Source organism: Megalopta genalis, chromosome 17 (genome assembly GCF_051020955.1).
Source record: "Megalopta genalis isolate 19385.01 chromosome 17, iyMegGena1_principal, whole genome shotgun sequence".
NCBI lineage: Eukaryota > Metazoa > Arthropoda > Insecta > Hymenoptera > Halictidae > Megalopta > Megalopta genalis.
The window spans coordinates 2,637,296-2,664,751 of NC_135029.1; the positions used below are offsets into that span (position 1 = coordinate 2,637,296).

Consider the following 27,456-nt stretch of genomic DNA (forward strand, 5'->3'; position numbering starts at 1 on the left):
AATACACCTTGGTTATTTCGATGCTATTTATCAGACGTACTTGTCACTCCGTAAACATATTTTATAGACACCTCAGGATCTCGTACAAATTAGCCAAATAGTTCGTCAAGTAAAAATGACTAGGTATTGCACGGTAATTTATATTTCATTGCTTGCTTGTATGAGAAATTACAGAATATAGATTTTTTTAAATAACATTGCGATAAAAATGCGTTTTACATACTTCACCCTTAGAATGCCAACAACGAATGCCAATGTCGGAGAAAACTATATTTCGGAATTTTGTAGTTATTACTTTGCACGAAGTGTTGCCATAATTTCTTTCTCAAACCTTATCAAATTACATTAACTTGGCTCATCGTCGGTATTTTTCAATGAACTAGAAAATATACAAACTTTCTACCTTCTGCTCAAAAAGCCATGTTTTTTTGTTGTTTCACGTTTCATCAAACATTCTAAATTATTGATTTCAGAAGCATTCTACACGTGAATGTTGAGAGACTTCTGAGATCTATAAATAAGTACAAATAAAAGTACCGAAACCAACGAGTGATAATGTTAAAAAAACAGAAATGAAATAAAAATTGTTACAAGCGAGAACGACGCAGAGACATGGAACAAAAGAAAATTGTATAACTTAATTATAGACTAGTTTTGTTATATTTATATATCTTTATAACAGCAGCGACAAAGTACAGTAATTTCTCCTTAATTCGCGCTCAGATTGCACACAAAAATGGACAATTTGGGAAGAGGAGATATGATTATTCGAGTCTTGCGTCTCATTTTTATAGTTATTGACAATCGGTAACTATAAAAATGAGTCGCGGGGCTCGAATAATGGTATCTCCTCTTCCCAAATTGTCCATTTCTGTGCGCGAATCAGAGCGCGAATTGGGGAGAAATTACTGTATCCGTAAAAACACCAAAACTTTAACGTAAAGGGATGGACTGAAATAAAATTATAATAAATAAATATACGAATGTTATAATAGAAATAAATGTTATAATAGAAATAAATGTACGAATGTTATTTAATCGAGTAGATGTTTCACGGTGACCCGGAATATTCGAAAATTTCGGCATGTTCGAGAAATCCCAAAATCCTCAATAAACTTATCCCGAGAACACAATTCCCCACCCAACTTGACTCGACATTTTCGAGTTCTCGGACAGCTCTACCGACTAGGACAGTTTCAAAACGTTTCATCTCTCTGACATCAACCTCAATGAAACGGGTGCTTCGCGAACCGCGTGTTACTCGCGAAGAAAGATACGAACGATAATGAAAATGACTGTCACACTTGGGAAATCAAGAAACACGATAACCGGGGACCGCCAGCAGCATAAAAACGTGTCAGCAATCATGAAAAACTAGGGGATAACCTTGACAGTAGTCTGGCTAAAAATATGGCTCCGTTATACGTTAGAGGCAACGCGCGAGGGGCCCGTTTTATGTTAAAAGCTGCATTTGGCGGCGTTCCAAAGAGGAGCTTGGAAAAATGTGTCCCCCCCTGCTGGCATTGCCCGACCATCGCGGTGCTGCTCGCTTTCATTCTGTCTCTGCGAGGTTCGTTTCGATGCTGCTAGATCTTCGGCTCGAACGTATCCGACTAAATGGTCCGTAAAACTCGTTAAAACCGTCGCCGGTGGGAAAGCTTCCGAAGGAATATCGAAATTCTTTGGTGGGTCGCCAGGACTTCTCGCGGAGAGGATTTTTCAGATATGCTGCACGAAATCTTAGCGAGCAACGGTCGCGATTATTAATGAGCGAACAATGAAGAGGAATATAATAGAGATGAGAAATGTAGACGGGTAATGAAGACGAACCTTGAAAACGGCGTTACCCGGATGGTAGACATCACCTGAGCCGGAAAGTCCTCCTCTGAGCAGCCGCGAAAGAAGACTGTAGCGACCATGTGTGGACCACGTGTCCTCCGGAGGTTGGAACAGGGTAGGATCCCTACGAATAAATGGCATTCTTTCGAGAAATCTGCACGCCGTTCGACATTATTTTAGATCGCGCGAGGCTCTTTTTCTGTTCTCCTGCTTTGATTTTTTCTTTCGCGTAGAGTGTTCCAGAGACGAGCAGTGAAATTGTGTTAGCATACGGGTCCACGAATAGACGTACGAATACGTGTTTTAGGCATCTGCCCGACGATAAAAGTTACCGTTCAAAGACCGCGGATTTTGGTGTCTTAATAGGTCATCGATTGGCACTTGAATGTTACACGCGTGAATGTTAAACGCGAAAGCGATAACGAGGACATCGGTGTGTGCCTGTTATGGCAATCAGTTTTAACGAGATTCCAATTGCTGCCGCAATTAAAGGAAATTCAAATCATTCGCGATAATACTGATTCGATTAACGAGTAAAATTATCATTTAAAGGCGACACGCCGAGCACCTGTTGCTTTTGTTAAATTGTAATTGTCACAGCAAACGGATGAGACTGTTACCAGGCGGCCGAGAAAAATGTTGGAAATGATTGCGGACCGCAGACGATCACTTACCCTTTCAGAAACCTGTACGTTCTCGGCTTGTCGGTGTCGTCAATGATCGTTTTCACGTAATAGTAGGAGTACTTCGACATCTCCCTAATGAAGATACTTTGGTAAATATAGTCACGAGCGTGCGGACTACACGTCTGTTAGCCTCAAGATTCTCGAAAGGGCGGCACAAACGTACTGTACGCCGCAAACTAAACTCGAATTGTCGTCCGTACCCCTTCCTCGTTCCATCGGTGCTCCATTTTCTCTGCCTGTCGGAAGGTTTCATCGTTTCTGCTTATCTATATTTTTCGATGGCCGGTGCACGCGTTTGTTCGCGGCCAACAGTTGTCACGAAAACGAATAGTGCAACCAGCAGGCGAAGAGAAGGAATGTCTCACTGGTATTCGTAAGCACGATCGCTGAGCAAGAACGATCTTTTGTGATCTTCGTGCAACGATCTATTGCATTGACGTACGATTATTCTATAAATAATGTGCGACTGTGCCGTATGAAACTGTGGAACGAATTTTTCTTTTCAGACAACAGTTGCTTCATGGCAATAACGTTTTTATCGGATCCAACAAGATGGCAATAGAGAATACGTTGAACGTATGTCGCAATTTTATAATTACGTATTTCATATTTGAATGTTTAAAACAATTGAAATTATATTTTTAGATTGTCCATTGTATAAGAATGTGCTGGCAGAGCTGTACCATCCAGAGAAGTTCGAAGTTTGAAGTTTCTTGACTGCGCGGTGTTGCAGTTTCTTTTTATACGAAGTCAGTTGCAAGCACGAGATTACGTATGTAAAAATGGAAACGTTATTTGGTATCAATCTTATTGATCGTAAGTATATTAAAATAAGTATGTCATAAATCCGTAAAAGATTTGGTCAATATTCCATTAGATTGCTAAACGCTGCACGAAGGAATGCACAAAGTAGGAATAGTATATGTTATCAAACACATCAGGTGAAACGAACTAGTAAGCCCTAATCTGTTAGTTTGGAACTCTACATTGGAAATTCTAACATGAAATGATGGGAAACATTATCGTTTCTTATTTCAGGCATTTATCATAATCACGGGAATTAAATTGATTAAAGAGAGTTTCAACGAGTTCTTTTTTCTGTAGTATCTACTGAACTTAAGCCTAAAGTGCTCGGATCGAGTCGATGCAAATAACTGCGCTTTGAACATGAGCACCATAAATCTTGGTGTCCCGAAAGACTAACCCAAATTTTAGAGTCCTATCAATGTTAGTTCGCGCACACCGCAAGAATCCGACGGACCTCTAGATATTCAAGGGTTCCCTTTTTCTTACCAGGCACACGGCGACTTTAGTCTAGACCAAATGCACTATTAATATCCTAACTTTCTCACTAACTAGCTTGTAGGAGGCGTTGTTCTGACGAGACCTTGCCACCAGGATTCCATCAGTGTTAACCCTCTGCACTAATAACAACGAGCCAGAATCGTGATATAAATACGTAATCTATTAAAGATGATTGTTTTCTTCCCAAGTTTCATGAAGATTGATCGAAGTTTGCTGTTATCCAAGCAAACTTTGCTTGGTTTGGTCTTGTTAGTTTTTTGTTGTAAGAATATGGAGTATTCCAAATTCCTCTTCCTGGACTCTTCCACATTGGAATCTGTTCGTTTTAGAGCAAGAAATACCTTGATTCGAATTTCCATATATTTTAGGTACTATGTTTTGCTAACCTTAAATATACAGTGACATAAAAAAAGGAATAAACAGTTATCAACTTAACGAGGGTGTTTCTCATATACTTATCTGTTTATGCAAAAGCAATTGCCACAAGTTCTCTATTCAGATATATTACGGATTGACTTACCTACATTTTGTTCATGTCCATTTTAGTGTACTAAATTTTGTATATGAATAAATCTATTATAATTGTAATTTCTATTCAAAACGTGTTATAAATCAAATTTCTATCGAAAAAAATCTATTATAACACAAAATTTCTATCAGAAATATATTACAATTTAAATTTTATTCTTTTAAACGAAATTAATTATAATAATTGAATAGTTAATGATTAATATTAATTATTTTTAAATACAATTTAAATTGTACACATAATAATATAAAGAAATTTAATTTTCCGTCAAAAATAATTTTAGATGTGTTGCCACAAATTACATTTTCTGTTTCTTTTCTTCAGTATTTAATACAAGAATTCGCTTCAACTTTTTGGTAATTATCGGCTCTTTAAGTCGATGATTATATCTCTGTTCTTACGTTAGTATCTCTCAGGTAGTTTAGGATGTTTTTCACCTGGTTTAGTTCGTATTTCATTCTCTCGTTTTCGTATTTCCCAAATTATCTTTTAAGAAAGTTATTTAAGATAATAATCTGGATTATTTATATTAAATATAAATATATTAAATATTTATATTAAACAATTAATATTGAATCTATCATTCGGTATATAACCGGTTTGACACTTTTTATTTCAGAATCGTTCAAATTATACAAACTCTTCTCCAGGAAACGATTGAATGAATTTCTGAATTCAAGCATACGTCACAATCACAACAGAGAAAAGTCTGAATAAATGCAAGTCTTGTAACTTCCACGAAGCAACGCACGTTAGTCAAGTTTAGAGCTCGGCAGCAGGTTCAGCGTTTAAAAAAGAATAACGTCATCGCCGCCAGCAATTTAGGATATTTATAAATGGCAATGCGTATTTATGGTTGATGCTCCAAAAGGATGTCGCGTGGAATGATCGTGTACGACGTATATTTCCACAAACATGTCTTTATTACGTTTCACGTACAGATATATGGTGGCTGACTTTCATACGCTGCGCGTACGTCAAGTACGTCGTTGTTGTAAGAAAAATAAAAAAGGGCCAATGCTCTTTTTTTTTGTCTTTGAAAGCGTGTTCCGTCTGCCCATTGTTCTCCTAGAATCTTGCGATGACAATCGTATACAACGAGATCGATGTTAAACACGGACTGTCCACCATTCATCGTTCTTCCATGGCTACTAACGAGTCAACGAGGTAGGCGAGAATACTATATTTAAATCTAGTCTTTCATGCATCAACATTCAGGTAGTCAGTTTCAATTTTTCGCGGCGAGAATGATGACGTGTGTTCGACACGCGAGCCGAGATCGATCTTCATCCTTATAGTACTTTTTTAGTTGCATAAATCGCTGAGATTTGTCATGATCGTTGTCCGGTAATAATAATCGTAAATGAATCGAGGATGAAGATGATTCGGGCCAAGCCTTTGCCAAGAACATCTCTGATAGATATACATATGTATACGTATAATATAAAGGTTTATAGGCATGTGTAGAAAGAACGCCGCGTACGTGTATTTTTCTTTTCTTTTCATCTTTGGTGTAAATTAAGTCTTGTGTATAGCGTATTGTCTCTCTCTCTCTCTCTCTCTCTCTCTCTCTCTTTTTCTTTCGCACACACATACACGCGCACACTCTCCGCTACTCTCTCTATCTGTCTCCCTTTTTTCCCTCTTCGACGGCTCTTTTACCGGATCCTCTTTCTGACCATATCATACATCGAGCAACGTCGCTTGCAACCATAAAAACAACATTTCATACAATACGGCTCGCGACTCCGACGATTTGACCTGCATACCTCAAACGACAAGAACGACGTCTCTGTCACACCATCTGCAGGAGGAACATCGCTAAACTCATATAACAGCTATATAATCTACATATAGTTCTTCTTAATAATTTCTGTCAAATTGCGATGGAATGTATTCGAAGTTCCGTGTTGCGAACTTTGTGCTATATTTGTTTCTTAACATTCTATTCGTTTCGTCTTGTCCTTTTATCATTCTGTATCAGACACCATAGTATTCTGACATGTACATAGAGGTACGTATTATTTTACGTATGTTTATGTTTACGTGCGTTTGTGTGGTGTGTGTGTGTGTGTGTGTGTACGTTACGTATTTATGCATGCGTGTAATGTGTTCCGCGTGCTGATACGCGCGACGAGAAAAAAGATTTAGTTGAATTTAATAACGGACGGTTATTGCAATTCCTTGTGTCGTCGGGTGGACGCGTCGTCGTCGCCGAAGATCGCCGGCGTCAACAGATCCGCCGGCGACAAAAAAGCGACCTATGGTTATTGTTCGTGCGCGCACGGCGCGCATCCGTCCATTTAATAAACGCAATTAAAGTCTTCCCTCTCGCGTGGACATAATAAACCGATACAATGGACACGAACAGTTAGCGTTTCGAAAAACTTTCCGTCTCACCGGCTACAAAAATACGAAATCAAAAAAGTCTCGGTTAACCGTTCGAGAAAGTCGATCGCGCGGCGAGGCTTTTCGAAATGCCGTCGCGAGGTCAAAGAAACGTGTGTGAGCATGATTCGCGGCGTGTCCCTTTTTGGGAGGGTTGGAGTCGGACACCCTGTATACACGTGTATATTATATAAAATATATGTAATACGTATGCATGAGTAAATAAAGGAGAACGTACAAACGAATCGTTGTTAATTGATTTTGCGGTTGTGACACGGTGTCCATTTATAAAAGCGTTTCTTGGGAATGCACTCGACGCGAATACTCTTCGTCTCGTATCCACATGTGCGACGAGGATTCCGCAACACGTGTTGCTATCGATACTGCCGTTATCGTGGCGGATCGTCGCAGCGATTTGGTAATGGTCGCACGCGTCGCAACACCGCCGGCCGGGGAGTCTTGTCACTCCCCTTTGTACAAATCTCAGCAGGAGCATTCCTCTTCTCTTGGTAGCTGGCGAACCATAGGATCCTTCGTGTGAAGAACAGAGAGACGATAGTTCCATCATACATAGAACTGCGATGAAACGAATTCAGGGGTAAGCGTCGCTAGACTCTTGGAAGAAACACAAGGACATCGAGTGTCACGAGCGTGGGTTATGTTAAATCCTTGCGATTTCTGATCGTTTCAACTAGGCCGAATGCAGAAGCACACAGAAGTTTGGTCAAATATTTTAAAAGAAGCATAAGCGGTGTAACAGTTTTCATTGTTTCCACGAGATGCACCAAAAATATAGGCTCGGAAAAGACATCTGTTTATGGCGCGCGTGCAATCAGAAAGTCTTTTAGTATTTTGCAAGCTGAGACATTGTTCGTCAGATACGTTAGTGGACAGAAAGGAGGAAAATTATTAGGATAAGAACGTTGTAACTTATTTTCTAGTAAAAATTTAATTTCCCATATTTTTATTATTTTATACACTAAGAATCGAATACACAATGGACAGTTTATCTGGAATTAGATTAACACATCCTTTGGCAGTCTTTGCAGTCTTTTGATTTCGTATAAAAAGAACTTCTCAGAACTAACTAACAAATACGCGTCTAGATCAAGATACTTCCTTAACTTTGTAAAGCATACCTTTTTCTAAAGAGATCATAACTTGAATAACATTACGGATATCATTATGAAACAACCGGCATTAAAAAATTGAAGTATAAGAATTGAAAGTTTAACCCTTTGTATTTGGAAGTTCTTCTCAGTAGACGTAATAAGGCAGCTAGTAATTATATTAATTTCAAGATTGAACATTTTTGTCTTATGAAATTGACACCAATACGATCTTACGTCAAATTCTATTTATATAATCATATATAACTGTTAATATTTCAGAAACGAAGCCTTAACTTGCAAAATAGTTGAAGAATTTCCAACGCACGTTTCCTTCGACTCCATATTTTCGTTTAACATCCTGTAAGTTCATACGAGATGAACGAGGACGAGTGTACTGTCGTTCATCATTTACCAATTCATATTTGTTATTAAATCTGACAATCCGCTACTTCGCGAAACATACAACTATTCGTAACAAAACTTGGCAAGATGATCCAAATTGTTTCTGTGCATGCGAACGGTTTGGGATTATTATCACACGGATCATCGACTTCGCCCGAAGGCTAATATTTTGCTTTCAAAATCAACTTCTTTATTGCTAGACTGCAGACTTTTCTGGAAACACTAATTTTTATTCATCGTCTCGTAAAAACTGGAATGAACGACAAATTCGATTTACCAATTAGAAAATTCGTTATAGTAAAAATAAAATAGCTGTTTATAAATATGTAAATACTATAAATCGAAACAGAGATTCGCAATTTACCTATTACAATTATAAAATAGGTACATATACAGTATAATAAAAATGAGGCTGAAAAAATGACATTAACTACTAGGATACTGTTTTGAACTGTAAGATATTTAATATCAGAAGTAATTCATTGGCAATGTACTTTCGTTATCAATAATAAGTCTTGTTACACCAATATAAAATATGTTTTATTGCTATTGTTGTAAGTTGAAAAATCATTCATACCATAAAAAGATTATTATTCAGAGTTTGTAGGATTAGATATGTAATATATTAATGCTTGCATCTCGTGTCCTCGTTAACCTCGCACAGTTACGACTTCTTTGATATTTACTTACGGTTTAACACGTTTGAAAGAACATGTTTGGAATTGTTTAATACAGACGAGGCACAAAAATGTCGTTATCATAAAACTTTGGTTACTATAATAGCAGTTTATGAAAGCATTCCAATTAATCTTGTAATAAAATCAGTTAACTAGAAAAAACTTGCTATATCAAAAATAGGCATAGCACGTTAAACAGTGCTTACGATTAAAATAACTTTTGACCATCAATACGTAAAAGATGTGATATAAAATGCGTTTAACCTAATCGTTACGGTGTTACAAATCGTTTAGAATTCGTTGCAATTAGTTTTTTCATTATCAAAGAAGTCATTCATTTAAACTAATAACAAAATTATATGTAGAACTTGGTAATGTGCAAAGCAACACTAAGAAAAAGTGCAAATGAATACATTTATATCCAGTGCGATTATTAATTATTATTTATGCATTAATAAATACGGTAAAATACGTCGATTATTAACCAAACAAAGAAAATGAAATATTTCATTAATTGATTGAGATTCAGAAGATGAAAGTATTATGTAATGTTCTTGTGAAAATTGAATTATTTTAAGTGCTGAAATTGTGGAGGTATGTTCTTTGTAAAATCCTCAATTTCGCATAGTCATATTAAAAAAAAATAAAGAAAATGGAGGATATACGTTACATAAGTCACGTTAAGATAAAGAAAAAGTTAAAAAATGCGAGTTAAAAAGAATTCAAGTCTTCTAGGTTCAGTTTTGAAGAAGTTATACCGTTTAAAAAATTATGTAAAAAAGAAACGAAGGAAGCAAACAATTATTGGCATTATTATTCGAATAATTTTGCGAAAAATGAAGAATGTATTCGAATAAACGAATAGAATAATCTGTCACGAATAATGACAGATTCGAATAAAATATTCCACTACAAAGAATTCATTCGAATAATTATTTGAGATAAATATTTATTCGAAACAATTCGAATAATTATTTTAGATAAATATTTATTCGAAACAGTTCCAAAATTATTGTACAAGTTATAAATGTGGGGATCCTAAGATCATTCCAAGTAACTTCTTCCTTAGCGAAAATGCGATCCGCGGCTTCGTTTACGAGTTATTAACGAAAAACAGTAACCAATGAGAGCCGAGTTTGGCTTGCGCTAGGCGGCTGCGCCAACAAGTAGTCGAATTCTAGTTCCGCCCATTGACTGGGCCGCCTCGCGCCACTCGAGCTCGGCTCTCATTGGTTACCGTTTTTCGTTAATAACTCATAAACGAAGCCGCGGATCGCATTTTCGCTAAGGAAAAAGTTACTTCAAATGACCTCAGGAACTCCTCCTGTATCGGAACGCAAAATCCGTGTCGGCGTTATCATCAGTTTTCAGTAAACCGAATCGAAACATCAGAATCGCCCTCTGTCATAATCAGTTTACGCAAGGGACTGCCGAACGTCACAGATGAAAATGAAACAAACGGAAGTAAAAGCCGAGAGTGTACCGTTAGAAATTACCTTTTTAATCTCCATGCTTCCAGGTGTGCTCGATCGTTGGATCTGCGGCGAGAACGCTATTTTCTCATACGGTATCTTGCCACGGCACAATGCGCTTGGGTCCAAGCTGAGAGCAGCTTTTAAGGAAGTTTTCTTTAACATCCCGTTTACATTAGCGGTGGCGGTTGTATTTAGGCCAGCGTGGCTAGGAGAGCAGGTACGTGTATTCGGTGACGAGTTCGTTGTGTCTGGCGGCGTGTCCGAGGAAGCAACGATCAACGAGTCGGAATTGGTATCGGTGGTCGTTATGCTTTCGTTACCGTTTCTTTTGTCCTTTGAAATTCGATGTTCACTTTCCTCCTCTGGATCCTTCGAGCTGTCAGCCTTCTCTTTGCTCTACAAATACAATTGTGCGTTCTACACACGCGATGTTTTAGGATTTCTCGACGGAACCTCGTCGTTCTGTTCTCTATCAGCAAACCGTTTTCACCGTCATGGTAGGTTTACTGTTAACAAACATAGCTAATATTTTGCTCAATATTAAGCAACAGTATTTATCGCCGATCAATTCTAGCTTCTCGTCGATTCAAGCGAGATTTGCAATTCTTTGGTAGAAATTGCAAACGACGCATTTTTCCGTAGTAACATTTCTTTCGTTTCAACTGATAGAATATGTACCGACGAAATTCAGCCGGGAAAGTGTTGTGCGTACAGGGTGCTGAAAGAATGCTTTAAAAATCAACAGGCTAATTGGTGCTCACTGAACTCAGTAAAACGGTGTTCGCTAAAATCGTCCGTAAACAATGTCCAAGCATATATAAAACGTAAATGAGCCGAAACGATGACTAGTTTTGTTGCAGTTGCCATTGCTTCGGAACTCGCTACATGTGTGACGCAAACGAAAGTACATATAACGAAAACATTTCGCAGAAGCTTAATCACTTGTTTAGTAGTGAAATGTACCTCTGTATCGTCATTCTCATCATCGAAACCATCGCGATTCGCATTACCGCCGTAAGTTTGTTCAGAGGTATCTGTACTAGAGTCGTATAGATTGGTTTGAAATCTGCTGTGCGGACGATCCGTCGGTTGCGGATACGTTCTTATACTCGAATTTGCATTTCTAAGATCCGACGATACGTCGCTAGCGGCAGTTTGAGCCATGCGTTGACTCGCTGATCGTGGATCAATGATTTTAGGTTGCATGTAGCCACGCGCATCCAGCTAGGAAAATTACAGAAGTTGTTCCATCAAGTAACTAGTGCAACGGTCGTCGCAAAAGATAAGAAACAACGTCGATATCGCGTCGACGAGTCGGCAACATGTTTATATTCTTATTAACTGATTTCAGCCATTCGCTAGATATCGCTGTTAAATTGTTAGATCAGGAACGGATCAGGTTTTTAGGATAGGATCAAGCGCGTCTTTACGTCGCGGGTAGTTATTCAATTGTAATTTCGAATGTACGATTCGAGATATTGTACGCGTGATCACAAGGACAAAAATACATTCGTTTCGAACAGATGGTTTGAAATAATCTTAGCTAACATAAATGAGGCAGTAGATTCAAAATTTCGCGTACACAGCTTGGAAACGGCGTCAGAGCTTTTCTGTGAAATCAACGCTTTCCTCCGACGGAAAATGTTCGACGATTCTATTCATGATTTCGTTGAATATTTTTCATACATCGAAGATTGCTTTCGATCATTTTATTCGATCAAACATTATCATATTTGTATATTAGAAGTGCACGTTGCATTGGAACTAATCGCTCTTAAATTGAAGATTGCGTATGTCCTAGTAATTTAAGTTCTCTTAATATTCTCATTATTTAAGCAATTCTTTTTCTATAAAATATCCGACATTTTGCATCTCAAATTAATCATTTCGTAGATCGTACTTACCTTATTGCAAACAAAATTTACTCTTTCGCAGATCTTATTCAATTCTTTTGCATGTGAAATTCACTTATTTGTTATTATTTGTCATAAAATTCATATTAAATTCAAAAATTGGATGACACATTGTAAAGAATTATTGAAGATTAAGTAATAGTGAAGAAATTTGTATTATTTTGGAAATGAATACATAAATTCTAAATAGATAGATATTAAATTCAAAAACTGAGAATGAGAGAGAAACACGGACAATCTTGATCTGGTAAAGAGGGTTAATTTGATTTGCGAAAAAGCAAATTTGATTTGTAAAAGAATGAATAAAACCTACAAAATGAATAATTTTTGGTGGAGAAAGATAAATATGACCTACGAAAGGACTAATTTGATTTCTACAGAGGGGAATGTGATTTACAAAAGATTTAATTTTTACTGTTGTTCTATGTAACATCCGCAAGTTATCACGTAGAATTACAAATCACATTTTGCATCGTACTTGATCCCATCCCTATCGATTTTTCATAAATAATAAATTCTGCACTCACTTCGGATTGCACGTTGATACATTCCGCTTCCGGGTCCGGTCTCATGATCGTTATTTCGTGCTGACAAATTGGTAATATGTCAAACTTAGGCACTGGATGATTTGTTACGTCAGGGTCCTACGGAAATATCATTTTCTCGGATTAATTATTTATATTAATTATACAGATTATTATTATATTAATTATATATTATTATTATATTAATTATATATATTATATGTTATTATTATTCATTATATATATTATATGTTATTATTATGAATTATATATATTATTATACAAATCGGAATATCATTCTTTACTTGTAAACAATAACCGATTCTTTCAACAATAGTTGCAAAACTAGGCCTGTCCTCTGGCCGTGGATGCCAACATCGCGTCATTATGCCGTAAATAGGATCGGGACAACCCGCTGGCTTTTCTAAACGACCACCTAATGTTACCATCGTTGTGACTTCTGTGTTATTACATCCTGTGTAAGGTATGTATCCGAAAGACATGATCTCCCATAATAAAACGCCGAATGCCCTGTGAAAAATAAAGGAATGACTAGGTTTTATTGAATGTCAGAAATTGTGTAGCGCAAAGAGCAATAAAAGAAAATGTGCAATCCTTTTGGAAATTTCATTTACATAGTTACATCGTGTCATTGTTAGATAGATCGTGCATTGTATTAAAATATTCTTGTAAGATTAGTCAATTTTCTTTTACCCAAGAACTCGGCGATTATAAATAAATATAGTAAAATATAAGTAAATTAAATTAATAAATGTAATTAAATTAATTCAGCGATCTCCAGACCACGCATTTGTGCTTCACTGACAATGGAAAGTATAAAAATTTGTAGTTCGATCATTTTCCAATTTTACTCTTTCTTGATCTTAATTTCTTCATTTTCCAATCTTACCCTTTGCACTTGTGTAACTTATTCTTGAGAAGTATTTTCACTGTGCAATAGTAAATAAGATAGATATTTATATCTATGTATATGGTCATATCTAGACTGTGGAATTTATGCGTTTGTGAGAAAAAAGAATTGACGATATGTAGGGCTGTGAATACGGGATTTCCCAAAAATGTCTTGTAATCCGGAAATGGGGGGTTCCTGAAGTCATTTGAAATAACTTATTCCTTAGCGAAAATGCGATCCGCGGCTTCGTTTACGAGTTATTAACGAAAAACAGTGACCAATGAGAGGCGAGATCAGCTGGCGTAAGGCGGCCGAGCCAATGAACGGGACTGAGATTGGTCGGCCGCCACGCGGCAGCCAAGCTCGCCTTCCATTGGCCACTGTTTTTCGTTAATAACTCGTTAACGATGTCTCGGAGAAAATTTTTGTAAAGGAAAAAGATACTTCAAATGACCGCACGAATTCCTTATTTCCGGATTGCGACACATTTTTGGAACTTCCTATATATTGGGAGAATATAGAAATATTGTTACCCTATAATCAACTATGTTTAATGTCTGTTTCTGGTGATTGACCTAGACAATTTTTATTTCGCACAAAGAACCGCAGTCTAATTATAACGGATATCATTATATCTAAATAACTGCGACGCCACCATGAGCTAAATCAGTATGTTCGACTGAATAATCGGCAAAAGCTTACCAAACATCAGTTTTCGTTGTAAATATTCCATCCAAGAAACTCTCCGGCGGCATCCACCTTATAGGCAACATAGTCTTGCCTCCTTTTCGATAATAATCGCTCCTGTAAATATCCTTCGCCATGCCAAAGTCCGCGATTTTCACAACCCGTCCGGCTTCCTTGCAAGTAAGTAGACAATTTCTGGCTGCAATATCCCGGTGGATAAACCGGGCCTCTTCCATATACTTGCAGCCACTCGCAACATCGTAGCCACACATTATGAGATCCATCATCGCCAACGACGTAGGCCGATCCTGCCAAAACAGGAATATACGCATGCACCCCATTGTTGACGACCGCCAAAAATTAACAGTTGTCCCTGTTTAAATTATAATTCAGAAAAATGCATAGTTAAACGAAATTAAAGAAACTTAAAGTGAAAATAGTCGGGCAATTCGGAGGCCACATGCTTCGATTCGACGGAGAACATCAACGGCCGTTGCCATTGGTCACGTACCTTGTAGCTTCGCGGTTTTACTTATACGATTTACACTAAAAAAGAAGACCATTTCGTGTTGTCTTTCGGGAATTCGAGTCAAAGAAGCTGCGTCGCGTGGCGTATTACACGATTGATCGACTCCGTCGAACCTTAGCATCGATGTAGCAATAAATCACATAGGAGATCCGTAGCATACATTTCAGAGAATTTAAACGTGTACTTCGATACCGTATTCGGGTGGGGCTTTCGGCTGACAGTTACATACAAGAATTTTCCTTGAAATCTATGAAACTCGTTGTCGCGTTTGAGATTACGCCCATGAGTCGTAACGAGCAGCAGATTTCTATCTGCCTCAAGGAAAAATTATTGTTGTATTCTTCGCGTCGACTCGAGATCGCCCGCCTAATCCTAACTAACTCGGCGTAGCTATAACAGGTCACGAGGATTTCGAGAATATCATACGGTATCTCGAAGGGCAGAATTTCATTACGAGTCGTCCTGTCGAAACATCGTTGCAAATGCGTCGCAGATGTCGTCGCGATTTTCATCGCAGATTCGTTGTATCGGCTAAGATTAATTTTGTTTGAAAATCTGTCGTGCGCTTCGAATTCAAACAAAGATCGCTACGTGGTACGTCGTAGTCCTTTCTTTATTCATCCTAATCTATTTTTATATTGTTTTGCGATTGAAGAGAGAGATCGAGAAGCAACGCGGCCGGGCTTCGTCGAGGAGACGCCGATGTAAGCGTTATCTTTATCAGCACACAAAGCATCTATACCCTATAACACATAATCTGTTTTCACATTTATAATAGTGATTGAATTTGATCGAATTTCTTGTACTGTTACAAATCTAGGGACTATGTGGATGGCTGAGATAATGTAAGTACAATCTTCATCAACATGCAAATTACATGGAATAGTTTGTAGAAATGAATAATTTCACGAACGATGTTCTACGTATTATTTTAATATCTCTGTGCTTTTCTTTCTGTTCCAGGACTCTAACGCAGCTCCGTCCTCTATTTCTACATAGAAATTGTAGAGCATTTTGACGAGTACAGTGACTAAAGGATTGCCTGGCAATCCTTTGAATGGTAATCTGTTTCCTAGTTAGGTAGAGTCTTTCTGCACGTCGCGATTTTTTACGATTGTTTCAAGTTTTAATCATTTTATTTCGAAGCTGTCGAAAGAGAGAGAGAGAGAGAGAGAGAGAGAGAGAGAGAGAGAGAGAGAGAGATTAATCTCTTACAACACACGACTGTCATGACACGAATGCTACAAAAATTATATTGGCGCATTTACTGCACTAATATATTGAATAACTTTCTTCTGCCTAATTGCATTAGAGATCACGTACAGAAAGATAAGTTTTGGGATAAGTGAAACATATTTGATAAAAGTTCAAAATAGATTTTCTATTCTATTATTAAATGTATTTGAACGTATTTTGAAATTATTATTATGAAATTATTATTACTAATATTACTATTATTATTACTCACGTACAGAAAGATAAGTTTTGGGATAAGTAAAACATATTTGATCAAAGTTCAAAATAGATTTTCTATTCTATTATTAAATGTATTTGAACGTATTTTGAAATTATTATTATGAAATTATTATTACTAATATTACTATTATTATTACTCACGTACAGAAAGATAAGTTTTGGGATAAGTAAAACATATTTGATCAAAGTTCAAAATAGATTTTCTATTCTATTATTAAATGTATTTGAACGTATTTTGAAATTATTATTATGAAATTATTATTATGAAAGTCTTAGCCCGAGAAACTAATGACTCTTTTTAGATAAGATTATCAGAGATCCGAGATTCCATGTTTGTTGCCCGAATCCTTCACAGTGCCTAAGTGTTATTAGGGTGGGTGTGAGTGACGTCACATGAAACGGTATTTAACAATCATAATGACTGACAATGACTAGCATATCGTATACGATATAATTTCCACTTGTGTGTGTGGCTAGTCAATTAGAATCACGTACGAAAGTAACTATCAATTAGAATTCGATTAAATCGCAATGATCGCTACCATTGTCACTCGATTTCAGGAACATAACAATTTGGTTAAAATGTCATTATGTTGACAATTGTTCAGAGGCGATACAATTAAAAAAAAAAAAACTATTCAAAGGTGATACAATTTTCTAGAAGATTGTTCAAAGACAAGAAAAATGTTGAATGTCAGAGCCGAGTCGAACGGTAAACTGTAGTCTCGAATGGATCTTTTTGAGACACCGCTAAAAATTATTGCATCGCGATCGAAAATAATTTTTACGTTATCAAACTTGTTCATATTTAAAATAGGTACTGTTAAAAGATTAAGCGTTGTACCAGTCGCAAATCTTGTATGAATAAAATGCGCTAACTGAGTCATATCAAATGAAAATACTGTAGATTAGAAAAACTATTTTTGATTTAGAGCTAAAGTGGCTTCGTGTGTAAAGGGTTGAAAGAGAGTCGTGCTCTTACCGCGCGTGGTCTTTCTTCCCGAAGGAAATTCTTCAGGTCACCACCAGCGAGCAGTTCCAGGACAATGTATTTCGGATTCTTGTCGAAGGAAACGCCGATGAAATGAACGACGTTAGGATGGTTAAATTTGCTCATTATCAATGCCTCCATCATGAAGTCGGCTTCGGTTTGGGGTGTGGACGAAGGAGGTATAGTCTTCACGGCGACTGGGTGTTCTTCGCGACTGTATTTGTAAATACCTTGGAATACTTCGCCGAAGGCACCTTGACCCAGGGGCCTACGGCACGAATCAATTGCTCATTATTGGTTCCTTTGATCGGAAAATAGTTCATCAGTAAACAGCGGATTTTATACATTTATGTGCGAGAAAAACGAGCGCAATGAAAACAGTCGAAGATTTTTAAAATATAGTAAATTCTCCCAGACTTTCTTTCAGCTTGTAAACATAAATGGACAATTAAGTTTTATAATAGCCGATCGTCAACAATTATAAAAACAAGCCGCAGGGCTCGAATGATCGTATCTCCTCTTCTCAAATTGTCCATTTTTGTTTACAGGGTGAAGGAAAATCCGGGAGAATTTACTATACTATTATATTATTTCCGATATATTAACACGTTCCGTGCCACGTGTACCATCGATGGTACACGCTTGCATGTTTACTTAGTGAACTGAACAAATTGTTTACAAGAAATTTAGAACCGAAGAATCAATTTCCACCGCAAGAATGGGCGTTGATAAGTTTCTGTTACGTTGTTATGTGTACGAGAATTAATCATTGCACGTAATACATCAAGTTTTAGTAAAATATCAAAGTGTGAAGATTCGAGTAAAAAAAGCTCGGCACGGAACGTGTTAACCACCCTTAGGGGACCAAAACTATTTCCAGTTTACACACTGCCAAGTCCAGTCTGTTTTTCAGACGAAGAGAAATTTTTTACTGAAAATTTTTGTATCGAATATAGAGAAGAGATATTCATTTTTTAAATAAAACTTCGTTGATATATTTTCATCGAAACAATCGTGCCTATATTCTTCCAATGTTTCCTGCCAGATTTTACGGTTTTATTGATTTCTGCCGCGTGTATGGCGGCATTGGACCGTTAAGGGTTAAATTTATTAACCACTTGACATACGAATAAAATGTGCATCGACGCGTCCGAAGAATACTATTTAATTTGGCTCAACTGGACACTCATGTACAAGCTCAGAAACAGGGCCTTTTCTTTTTAAAGTTACATTGCTATATAACATTCAATAGGGTTGAAGTATAGTGTTAGTGTACAACAATTAAGTAATAGTATAAAATAATAATTTAATAATTTTGTAATGTGTGATACATCTCAAAGCATTTAGTAATATGTAGCGGAACGAGGCATATTTTACACTGCCAAATTGTTTCACTTCTTATATTATGTTTTACGCAAACATGGCATCTTTTTGCAGGATGTTGCTTTTTATTTGTCGCGGGTATATGTTCAGGAAAATGTGTCCAATATTTTGCTTGTAACCGAGTTGGGCATTCACTTTGCGACCGTCTGCCGCGTGTCGGTTAGTCCGGCAGGGACAAATTACAAAGCATGTCTTCTGCAATATTCAATCGAAAATTCACAATCGATTGCTTTTGTGAAGTAGGCAATTTGGAATATAAAACATAAGCATTATAAATAGCTACATCAAACATATAAAAAAATATTTTTTTATATCCTTTTGCACATTTTCTCATGAGGGGGAAACATGCAAGAGATTGGTCCTGCTTGTCTACACCTCCCATTCCACGATTATACTCCAGAACACAGGTCGGTTTTATTTGTCGATGCAATTTTGTTTATCGGTACTGTTAGGAGGGGGAAAGCATCTCCAACAGTCTAAACAAAACAGCATCAATGCACGACCGAAACGATTAAAGAATCTAATAATGAAATGCACGGCGTTCGCCGAATACAGTTCTTGACGTCTTGGAGACGTCAAAGTCTACAATGGCACATGAAGTAAATGACGTCTCCCAGACGTCATTGTATGTCAAGTGGTTAACGGAGGAAATACATTTTTATTCGACTTCCGTTTATTTTAACCGAAATAGACAATTCTTATTCTGCATAAAGATCCGCAGTCTAATCACCGCTATATTTTTCAATTCGTATTAGATCTACGACTTACTTTACCAAGTGGATGTAATCGCGGGGTATTTGCGGTAAATCTTTAAAACTGTAAAGATTCCCAGCAAATTCGTAGTTCGGATTGAACTCGGTCATCATGGTGTCGGTAACGGCCTGCAACGACCTTAACTCTGTACCATTGCCGAACATAACTTGTCGCCGATGTGAGAGCGCCTTTCGACTTTGGTAACGATTATCTATCGATGAAAGGCATTCATAAACCGACCGAACTTGTTTTTCGTTTCTGTTTCATGAAAAACAATTAAGGAAAGTCGTACACCAAGTTTCTGAGAGGTCATTGCAAAGGGGAAGCTTCAATCTTCAAACCCGCGTGGTCGATTTATTCGTGAAAAGAAATGATTAATATGGCTTTGGAGAGTTTCGATTTTCGTAACATTTTCGAGTAAATATAAGTCTTCAGTTTTCCGCTTCAAGCTTTAAAATAAGTTCAGATTCATTAGGCTAAATGTGACTCTTCTTTTACGAAATTAGAACGATTCAAGTATCGATAATTTGTGAAAAATCTGAAATGCAGTGTACGAATGCTTTTTGCATTGACTTGTACGTTACAATATTGGTCAACAGTCTCTTACAAATTACTAGGCAGAGGGTGGAGCAAGCGAGCACTAGGAAGACGCTTAGAGTGATCCACAGAATCATGAACGTTTGATGCGATCCCTTAGAGTCGTCTGCCACTGCAAATTAAAGAATTTACGTCGATTATTATAGTTCTTATTTGAAATCATTCAAAGTCGAACAATTGACATGACAACGTTACATTTGCCATATTGCTGAACACGAATGTCTACAAAAGGAAACTGGTTTCTGATGTTTTCCTTTACAGTTACTGGAATTATGCAAATTTTTCTATGACAAACTTTTTCATAATCTTCTTTATTCAAGCATATACTACTGTGATCAAAAAGTAAGGTGAAATTGTCATTTAAAACTCCCGGACATTAGGAAGGCAGGCAATTGTTTTTTTCCTAGGTTGGTAGGACTGTCTATAACAATTGCCAAGCGTCTGTTTGTTAAAAGGTTTAATTATCTCCGAGTTACACGTGTTTTAGTAAACGACCAAAAGTGAATTTTTCGATTTTTACAATGGGTGATTTTGTTGAGCAAAGAACTTGCATCAAATTTTGTTTGCGGAACGAATATTCTTGTGCGGACACGTTGAAAATGTTGCGGAAGGCCTTTGGTGATCAAACTATGGCACAAAAAAACATTTATAAGTGGTACAACGAGTTCAAAGCGGGCCGAGAACGCGTTGAAGACGAACCGCGCTCTGGACGACCATCAACGTCTACCGACGAGGGCCACGTCCAAAAAATCGAAGATTTGGTACTTCAAAATCGTCGACTGACAATGAGAGACCTCGCTGATAGTGTTGGAATATCATTTGGTTCAGCCCAAACCATTTTGAAGGATGTTTTGTGTCTCAAACGCGTCAAGTCTCGATTGGTGCCATGTCATACTGCATTGGTTCTTCGCGACTTTTTTGCCAAAAACTCGACTCATATCGTTCCGCAACCACCGTATTCGCCTGATTTGGCTCCGTGCGACTTCTGGTTATTCAGCAAACTCAAAAGGCCGATGCGGGGACGCCGTTTTGACACGATTGAGGAGATAAAAACCGAATCGAAGAAGGTCTTGAAGGCTATACCGGAAAAAGACTATTCCGACTGTTTCGAGGACTGGAAAAAGCGTCGGAAACAGTGCGTTTTATCGGACGGGGATTACTTTGAAGGGGATGAAATTGATTTGGAAGTATAAATAAAGAATTTACATTTTATAAACAAATTCACCTTACTTTTTGATCACAGTAGTATGCTATGATCGAAATCGTACGAAGTTTGAATAAATCCAATCTTGTCCGAATTTTCGGAAGATAAATTAGATAAATTGCTATTGCAACTAGGAACAACAGAGAGACTCGTAAGTCTACAAAAAATATCTTCAAAAATATGTTTTGAAAAATTGATCGATCTTGATTGGAATTGAAAAATTGAAAAACGGTCCGCCGTGCAAGTGTAAATCGGTAAAAACATTGATTCTAAAATCGTAGACTGCACTATTTAAGCGGGGAAAGTGTATAGAGGATAGACTACAGTATAATTGTAACATTGAATAGAAATGGCAATTGTTTAATTTCTCCAGAATTTGTGAAAGTGAAAGTTGTTTTTTTCTGTTCTTTTTTTTTTAACCCTTTTAGCACCGAGCGAAAGAAGCGTACCTAGGCGAAGAATACTGGGCCGAATCGGCGAATTTGTAGAGGTTTGCGAAAATGCTCGTAAAAACCAAAGTAGGCGTGATATTTAGAAAATTCAGAAAGCAGCATATTGCGAAAGGAATGGAGAATAAATCGATATCAATGAAGTTTCGATATTTGTTAAAAATCATAAGAATAACATAAGTATAAGACAATAAAAATCGTACAAAGTAATTTCTCTTTTTCAAAACGTAATTGCACATAGGAAAAATCAACATGTTCAGAAATTGGTACGTAAAAAATAAATCGAAATATTCTATTGGTTTGGATATGTTCGGTGGCAAATGTTTAGGGCCGGGTATTTCCGAAAATAACGGGCGCGGGTTATATTGGCTATCGTTTTCAACATTTACTTTCCTGAAATTCGTGAAAGATTCACTCTGGCATATACAGACCCTCGGCACGAAACAACATAAGATATAACAAAAAGTTGATCTAATAAACATTTGTTCACTTGTGTTGCATCGAATATGAACCATTTGAACATTTTATGAAGTTATACTTAAACACAGATCTTTTGTGATGAGTATAATAAGGCTCTAACAGAGGCGCAACGATATATCGTCGTTGGTATTTTTGGCGAGTGCACCGAACGACGATATATCGTCGTTTATATTTATATATAATATATAATATATAATATATAATATATAATATATAATATATAATATATAATATATAATATATAATATATAATATATAATATATAATATATAATATATAATATATAATATATAATATATAATATATAATATATAATATTATATAATATATATATTACATTATATATTATATAATATATTGAGATTGCCTGCAGATTAACTTGTATTAACCCTTTTATATATAATATTATATATTATATATTATATATTATATATTATATATAAATAAATAAAATATAATATTATATATAAAAGGGTTAATACAAGTTAATCTGCAGGCAATCTCTTGCGAAAAATTATACCTAAACGAATGGAATGTGCGTACTTGAATTGAGAGTATGGTGAATTGAGAGGTACTTACTGACGCAGGATTTCATGTCGTTACTAAGCAACCACCCCGGTGGACACAAACATTTTGTCTCGCTGAGATACTGGTCAAGGGCGATGCAACGGTAATCACAGCCGCATCCACTGATAGCTTGAATAATGTACACTTCGCCGGGCTCGCGATTTACTCCTGGCCGGAATTGAACGAGTATCAGCTCACTGCTAGCGTACGAGTAACCACCTTCACCGTTCGAGGACTCCGTGTGGCCCGTGTCGCCGCCTAAATTATGGTGATCACATCGAACTAGACAACAGCTTTCCTAACTCGAACTATGCATGCCCGTCAATTAACACGCATCGCTTTGCTTGCATGCACATGAGAACAAGGAATTGCTCGCTAACAATTAAAAATTAATTCTGAAATTAATTCGACACTCTTTGACTTTCATCAACCTCAAAAGTTCCAAAGCACCGAAGACGTTCGTTTAGAAAAACAATAATTGAAAAGTTGACATGCATGGTACTGTATCGATCCTAATCGAATTTGGTGCGTCGAGTATATTATTGTACAAGTACATTTTTTAGCCCGGATAAATTATTCCGTTTCAAAGTGTACCAAATTTGACTAGGTCCTATGGAATCAAAGAAGTAAAAATAGCAATAATAATGATTTTTCACTCTTCAGTTGTCGCCTTGTTCAACAAGTTATTTCGAAACTACAACATTTACCTTATTTAACACTATTTTTGGTTGAGCATAGCTCATAGAAACATTAACCAATTTCAGCGTTTATATGTATAAGTAGACTGCGGATCGTTATGCAGAGTGAAAATTGTCTGCGTCAATTAAGCAAAACAGAGATTCGACAAAAATGCATTTCTTCCCCTAATAATTTTAACACGTTGAGAACGGCATTTAACAGTATTCATCAATTCTTCCGGTGAGATTCGTATTTCTTTTATTTCGTTTTCTATCTGCCGATTTTTAGGGCCAAATAAAAAAGTTGAAAAAACATCACCATTTTTGTATTCCATTAATTGTTTAGTGATTGTTGAAATAATCACTAAATAATTGATGGAAACTTACGAAAACTTTGCAGCTGTTTGATTCTATTTTATAAAGTGTCAAAATTATTTATAACTTAATTATATAACAAGTGGTTGTACATGTTATGTATTTTATTTATATAATCATTAATCAATATTAAATTAATTTATATAATCATTATAGAAAAGATGGAAAACATAATAGAAGAAAACTGATTAAATTAACACTAGATTTACGGAACCCGTCAAAATGGCGGGTCACTAATTGTTTAATTTATGATTATTCATATCGTAAAGATACATTTATGAGTTATTTATTCAATTTATATGTTACTTACAAGAAATGTTACAATAACACTTGTTAAAAATCAGAATAAATGTCTTATTGTTACTTTAATAAACTAATATAGAACAGCTGTTTTCTCTGCTCCGTAAATCTAGTGTTAAACAGAACAATTTCGAATTGAGATTTTAAAAGACGTTTATTAAAACCTTTGACAAAAATAGTGTTCAATCGAAATATTAAAGTTTTGATCTAATCGATCAAGATAGCGTTGAATGAAATTTTGAGAAGTTCTATTTTGACTCCATTGGTAAAGACAGTGTTAAATTAAATTCTTAAAACCTGCCGTTTAACCCTTTTAGTAAAAATAGTGTTGAACAAGCGATTCGAACATTTCTCAGAAATTTCCCAGTCATAATTTCGATTGTACTAAAATAGGAAGTCCGAAGCTGGTGATTCGACCGGCGCTGGCAGGATTGGCGTTAAAAATAGTTGAAATTTTCAGCAGAGGCGCAAACAACGAATAATATTGATTCGTCCGTTACCTATGTAACCACCACCGCCGCCTCCTGTACGACATCCACCACCTCCGCCACCGAATCCACCATTACCGTGGTCGTGATTTTCAGGACCGCAACCAATTCCTCCGATGCCACCCCGAATTAAAGCTGTTCCATCGGTAGTTCGTTGAACCGCTTCGTCGCTTGATGACCAATTCCACCCGCCGCCGGGGCCACCTACGCCGTCTAGAATCAGGTAATTAACACAGTTTCGAAACAGTTATAACTAAACGTGAATTGACGCGCGCCACTGCAACGGCGAATCATGTGAATCGACCGAATGAAATTGAAACGTCGTTTGTTACATTCAAAGAACGTCAGAACCGTTCTCGCGTCTGCCAAGGGAATACACTGGGAGCGATATCTTCCATTGGACAGCGCGTGATTGTTGTTAACACGTTCCGTGCCGAGCTTTTTTTACTCGAATCTTCACACTTTGATATTTTACTAAAACTTGATGTATTACGTGCAATTATTAATCAGACACCATAAAATTAGCAGAATGAAGTAAGATATTACATTTCTGAATCGACAATTATTCTTCATCCCTTAATCCTTGTGTGTACGACAAAAGTATCAACAATATTTAAAGCTTAATTGTTTAAAATATTTTATATACATTTTCTTCTCACGAAATATTGAAAATAATTTTGCGATATTTTGTCAAAAATTACCACGAATTACTACAACAAAAATAGAAATGGATACCTCGGGTTGTACAGACAAGAGTTAACTGGTATACTGGGGTCACTCATAACCCTAACATTGTATTTCTATTTAATGTTCTAATGAAAGTTGAATTTTCCAGGTCTTTATTATTTTATACGCTAGTTTTATACGCTAGTTAAGAATAAAACAGCGTTTATCTAAACCTAAATTATTAAGCTTTGCGTTTTCTATACGGGATCTATGATTTATCCCCGAGATTTTTGTGAGAATCATTACACCAGCTGGGGGTTAACACGTTCCGTGCCACGTGTACCATCGATGGTACACGCTTGCATGTTTACTTAGTGAACTGAACAAATTGTTTACAAGAAATTTAGAACCGAAGAATCAATTTCCACCGCAAGAATGGGCGTTGATAAGTTTTTGTTACGTTGTTATGTGTACGAGAATTAAATGTAATAGCTATAATATGTTACTTGTAAATCAACAAGTTCCATTTATTATAAAGTAACGCAATTTAATCCAAAACCTATCGTGCCGGCAAAAGGGCCGGTTTTACCCTTTTTATTTTAAATTTTTTGAAATTATACAGACTCTATCGTGGAAAATAATTAAATAAATCCGCCTTGAGTTTAATGTACATTCTAAAAAAAAAATATCGAAATGTCTAAATAAATTCAATATTGTCATTCTTATAAAACAGCATACGTTTTTTAGTGCTCGATAGTGTCAATAACGTTTGTCTTTCTTGTTGGTATGACACAGTTGTGGAAAATTCTATCGTTAGGCATCCAATATGTATTCAAATTGCTATTGCTTCGTACACCATTCGGATATTTTGCGTGAATTTGTGCTTATTGATTTAATTATCGACTTGTGCAAAAAAATGTTATCGTTGTCTCTTAATTTGTCGAAAGAGCAATACAAAATATTTTACACATCAACTTTTGCACTGTCGATCGTTAGTCACTAACCGGGCCGCCCAAAGTTGCGTTCTAACGTCTTCGTCTTATTCCTGTAGTTAGTTCACTTCACTTTTACATATTTTCATTTTATTATATAGTGCGTTACACAAGGAATCGCGTTACACATATGGAACGGTGATCGAAATATCTACGGTGCGTTATAGGAATTCGCGATGCCGAAACGCGCGTTATACTCGAGTCTAACTGTGACTTACCGTTATCGTGTGAAAGAACCGGACTAGGAATTGGCTGTTTTCCAGATGGCACTGGTCCCCGTCCATGCTGTACACCGGTATTAACAAATTGGCCGAGGCCTATACCGCCGCCACCACCAGCTATGAGTATCGGTTGTTGCACACCATTCTTTTTCAACTATAACAAATCAACGTTACTTTTGTATTTCGATGGATTGTCAGTAAAATATAAGAAATAAAAAATATCGACTCACTCTAAAGATATACGTTGCTCCACCACCACCACCACCACCATCTCTTATCTTAAATTTCTTCACGTCCCGTATAGTAGAAGTAAATCCCGAAATATCTGTCCCATTAGTTTGTTCAGCAGTTTGACAACTGTCTGTTTTCAGTCTAAAGTTCTAGAAATTTCATTTACAATTTGAATTCTTGACGATAATTTATATAAAAAAGAAATTATGTTTGTATCCACGCGGATCGTGTTTATCGTTATGCTAATACATCGTTTTAAGTAAATACTGCATCATTAAGTGTTACTTTGTCGGACAAGCTTACGGATTTTTGTTAGAATTCTTTGTCGTCGTTAATTTAATATAAAATAATCAAATTCGTTGTTAGTTTAACATCGGTACGGTCTATAAATTATTGTCACAAATAGAACAGGAGATAATTAATCAATGGTAAATGTGTGTATCTACAAAAATGTTCATACGTTCGTAATACAAGCAAACGAAATGAAATAAGATGAAATGGAATCCCAGCTGATTCGGAATACGAACATTAAACCAGTATCTAATTGTTTTGTTTATAGTTGAAATCATTTTTATGGAAATATGAATTTACAGGAGCAGTATAATTGTAACTAGTAACTTGCGAAGA

The 27,456-nt window shown here is 36.4% G+C and overlaps 2 protein-coding genes and 1 long non-coding RNA gene across 9 annotated transcripts in view; 1 reads left to right on the plus strand and 2 right to left on the minus strand.

The window, feature by feature from the left end:
* CalpA (calpain A) overlaps window positions 1–2,666 on the minus strand; it is a 33,926-nt gene extending 31,260 nt beyond the window's left edge. The window contains exons 1-2 of the mRNA XM_033474670.2: window positions 2,514–2,666; window positions 1,831–1,963 (exon numbers count right to left, since the gene is read on the minus strand). Coding sequence (XP_033330561.2) covers window positions 1,831–1,963; window positions 2,514–2,593 — 213 coding nt within the window. The 5' untranslated portion in view covers window positions 2,594–2,666. The remainder of the gene's footprint in view (window positions 1–1,830; window positions 1,964–2,513) is intronic.
* LOC117222770 (uncharacterized) lies at window positions 1,528–5,233 on the plus strand. 2 transcript variants are annotated; one of them, XR_013035022.1, is made up of 3 exons: window positions 1,528–3,101; window positions 3,171–4,198; window positions 4,979–5,233. It is a non-coding gene; the product is annotated as an uncharacterized LOC117222770 (long non-coding RNA). The 2 variants fall into 2 exon arrangements; XR_004490757.2 differs by lacking the exon at window positions 4,979–5,233 and having other exon boundaries at window positions 3,171–4,265.
* A 30-nt stretch (window positions 5,234–5,263) lies between these two features.
* Window positions 5,264–27,456, minus strand: part of Alk (Anaplastic lymphoma kinase) — a 48,446-nt gene continuing 26,253 nt past the window's right edge. For 4 of the 6 annotated variants that reach the window (XM_033474664.2, XM_033474663.2, XM_033474661.2 and 1 more), the window contains 13 exons: window positions 26,829–26,978; window positions 26,596–26,752; window positions 24,732–24,932; window positions 22,892–23,137; window positions 20,190–20,291; window positions 19,598–19,793; window positions 17,438–17,714; window positions 14,466–14,758; window positions 13,156–13,381; window positions 12,854–12,970; window positions 11,377–11,637; window positions 10,435–10,809; window positions 5,264–7,278 (listed from right to left, as the gene is read on the minus strand). In XM_033474664.2, coding sequence (XP_033330555.2) covers window positions 7,231–7,278; window positions 10,435–10,809; window positions 11,377–11,637; window positions 12,854–12,970; window positions 13,156–13,381; window positions 14,466–14,758; window positions 17,438–17,714; window positions 19,598–19,793; window positions 20,190–20,291; window positions 22,892–23,137; window positions 24,732–24,932; window positions 26,596–26,752; window positions 26,829–26,978 — 2,649 coding nt within the window. In that variant the 3' untranslated portion in view covers window positions 5,264–7,230. Of the gene's footprint in view, window positions 7,324–10,434; window positions 10,810–11,376; window positions 11,638–12,853; window positions 12,971–13,155; window positions 13,382–14,465; window positions 14,759–17,437; window positions 17,715–19,597; window positions 19,794–20,189; window positions 20,292–22,891; window positions 23,138–24,731; window positions 24,933–26,595; window positions 26,753–26,828; window positions 26,979–27,456 lie in introns of all 6 variants that reach the window. The other 2 variants (XM_033474662.2, XM_033474666.2) reach the window with 2 other exon arrangements.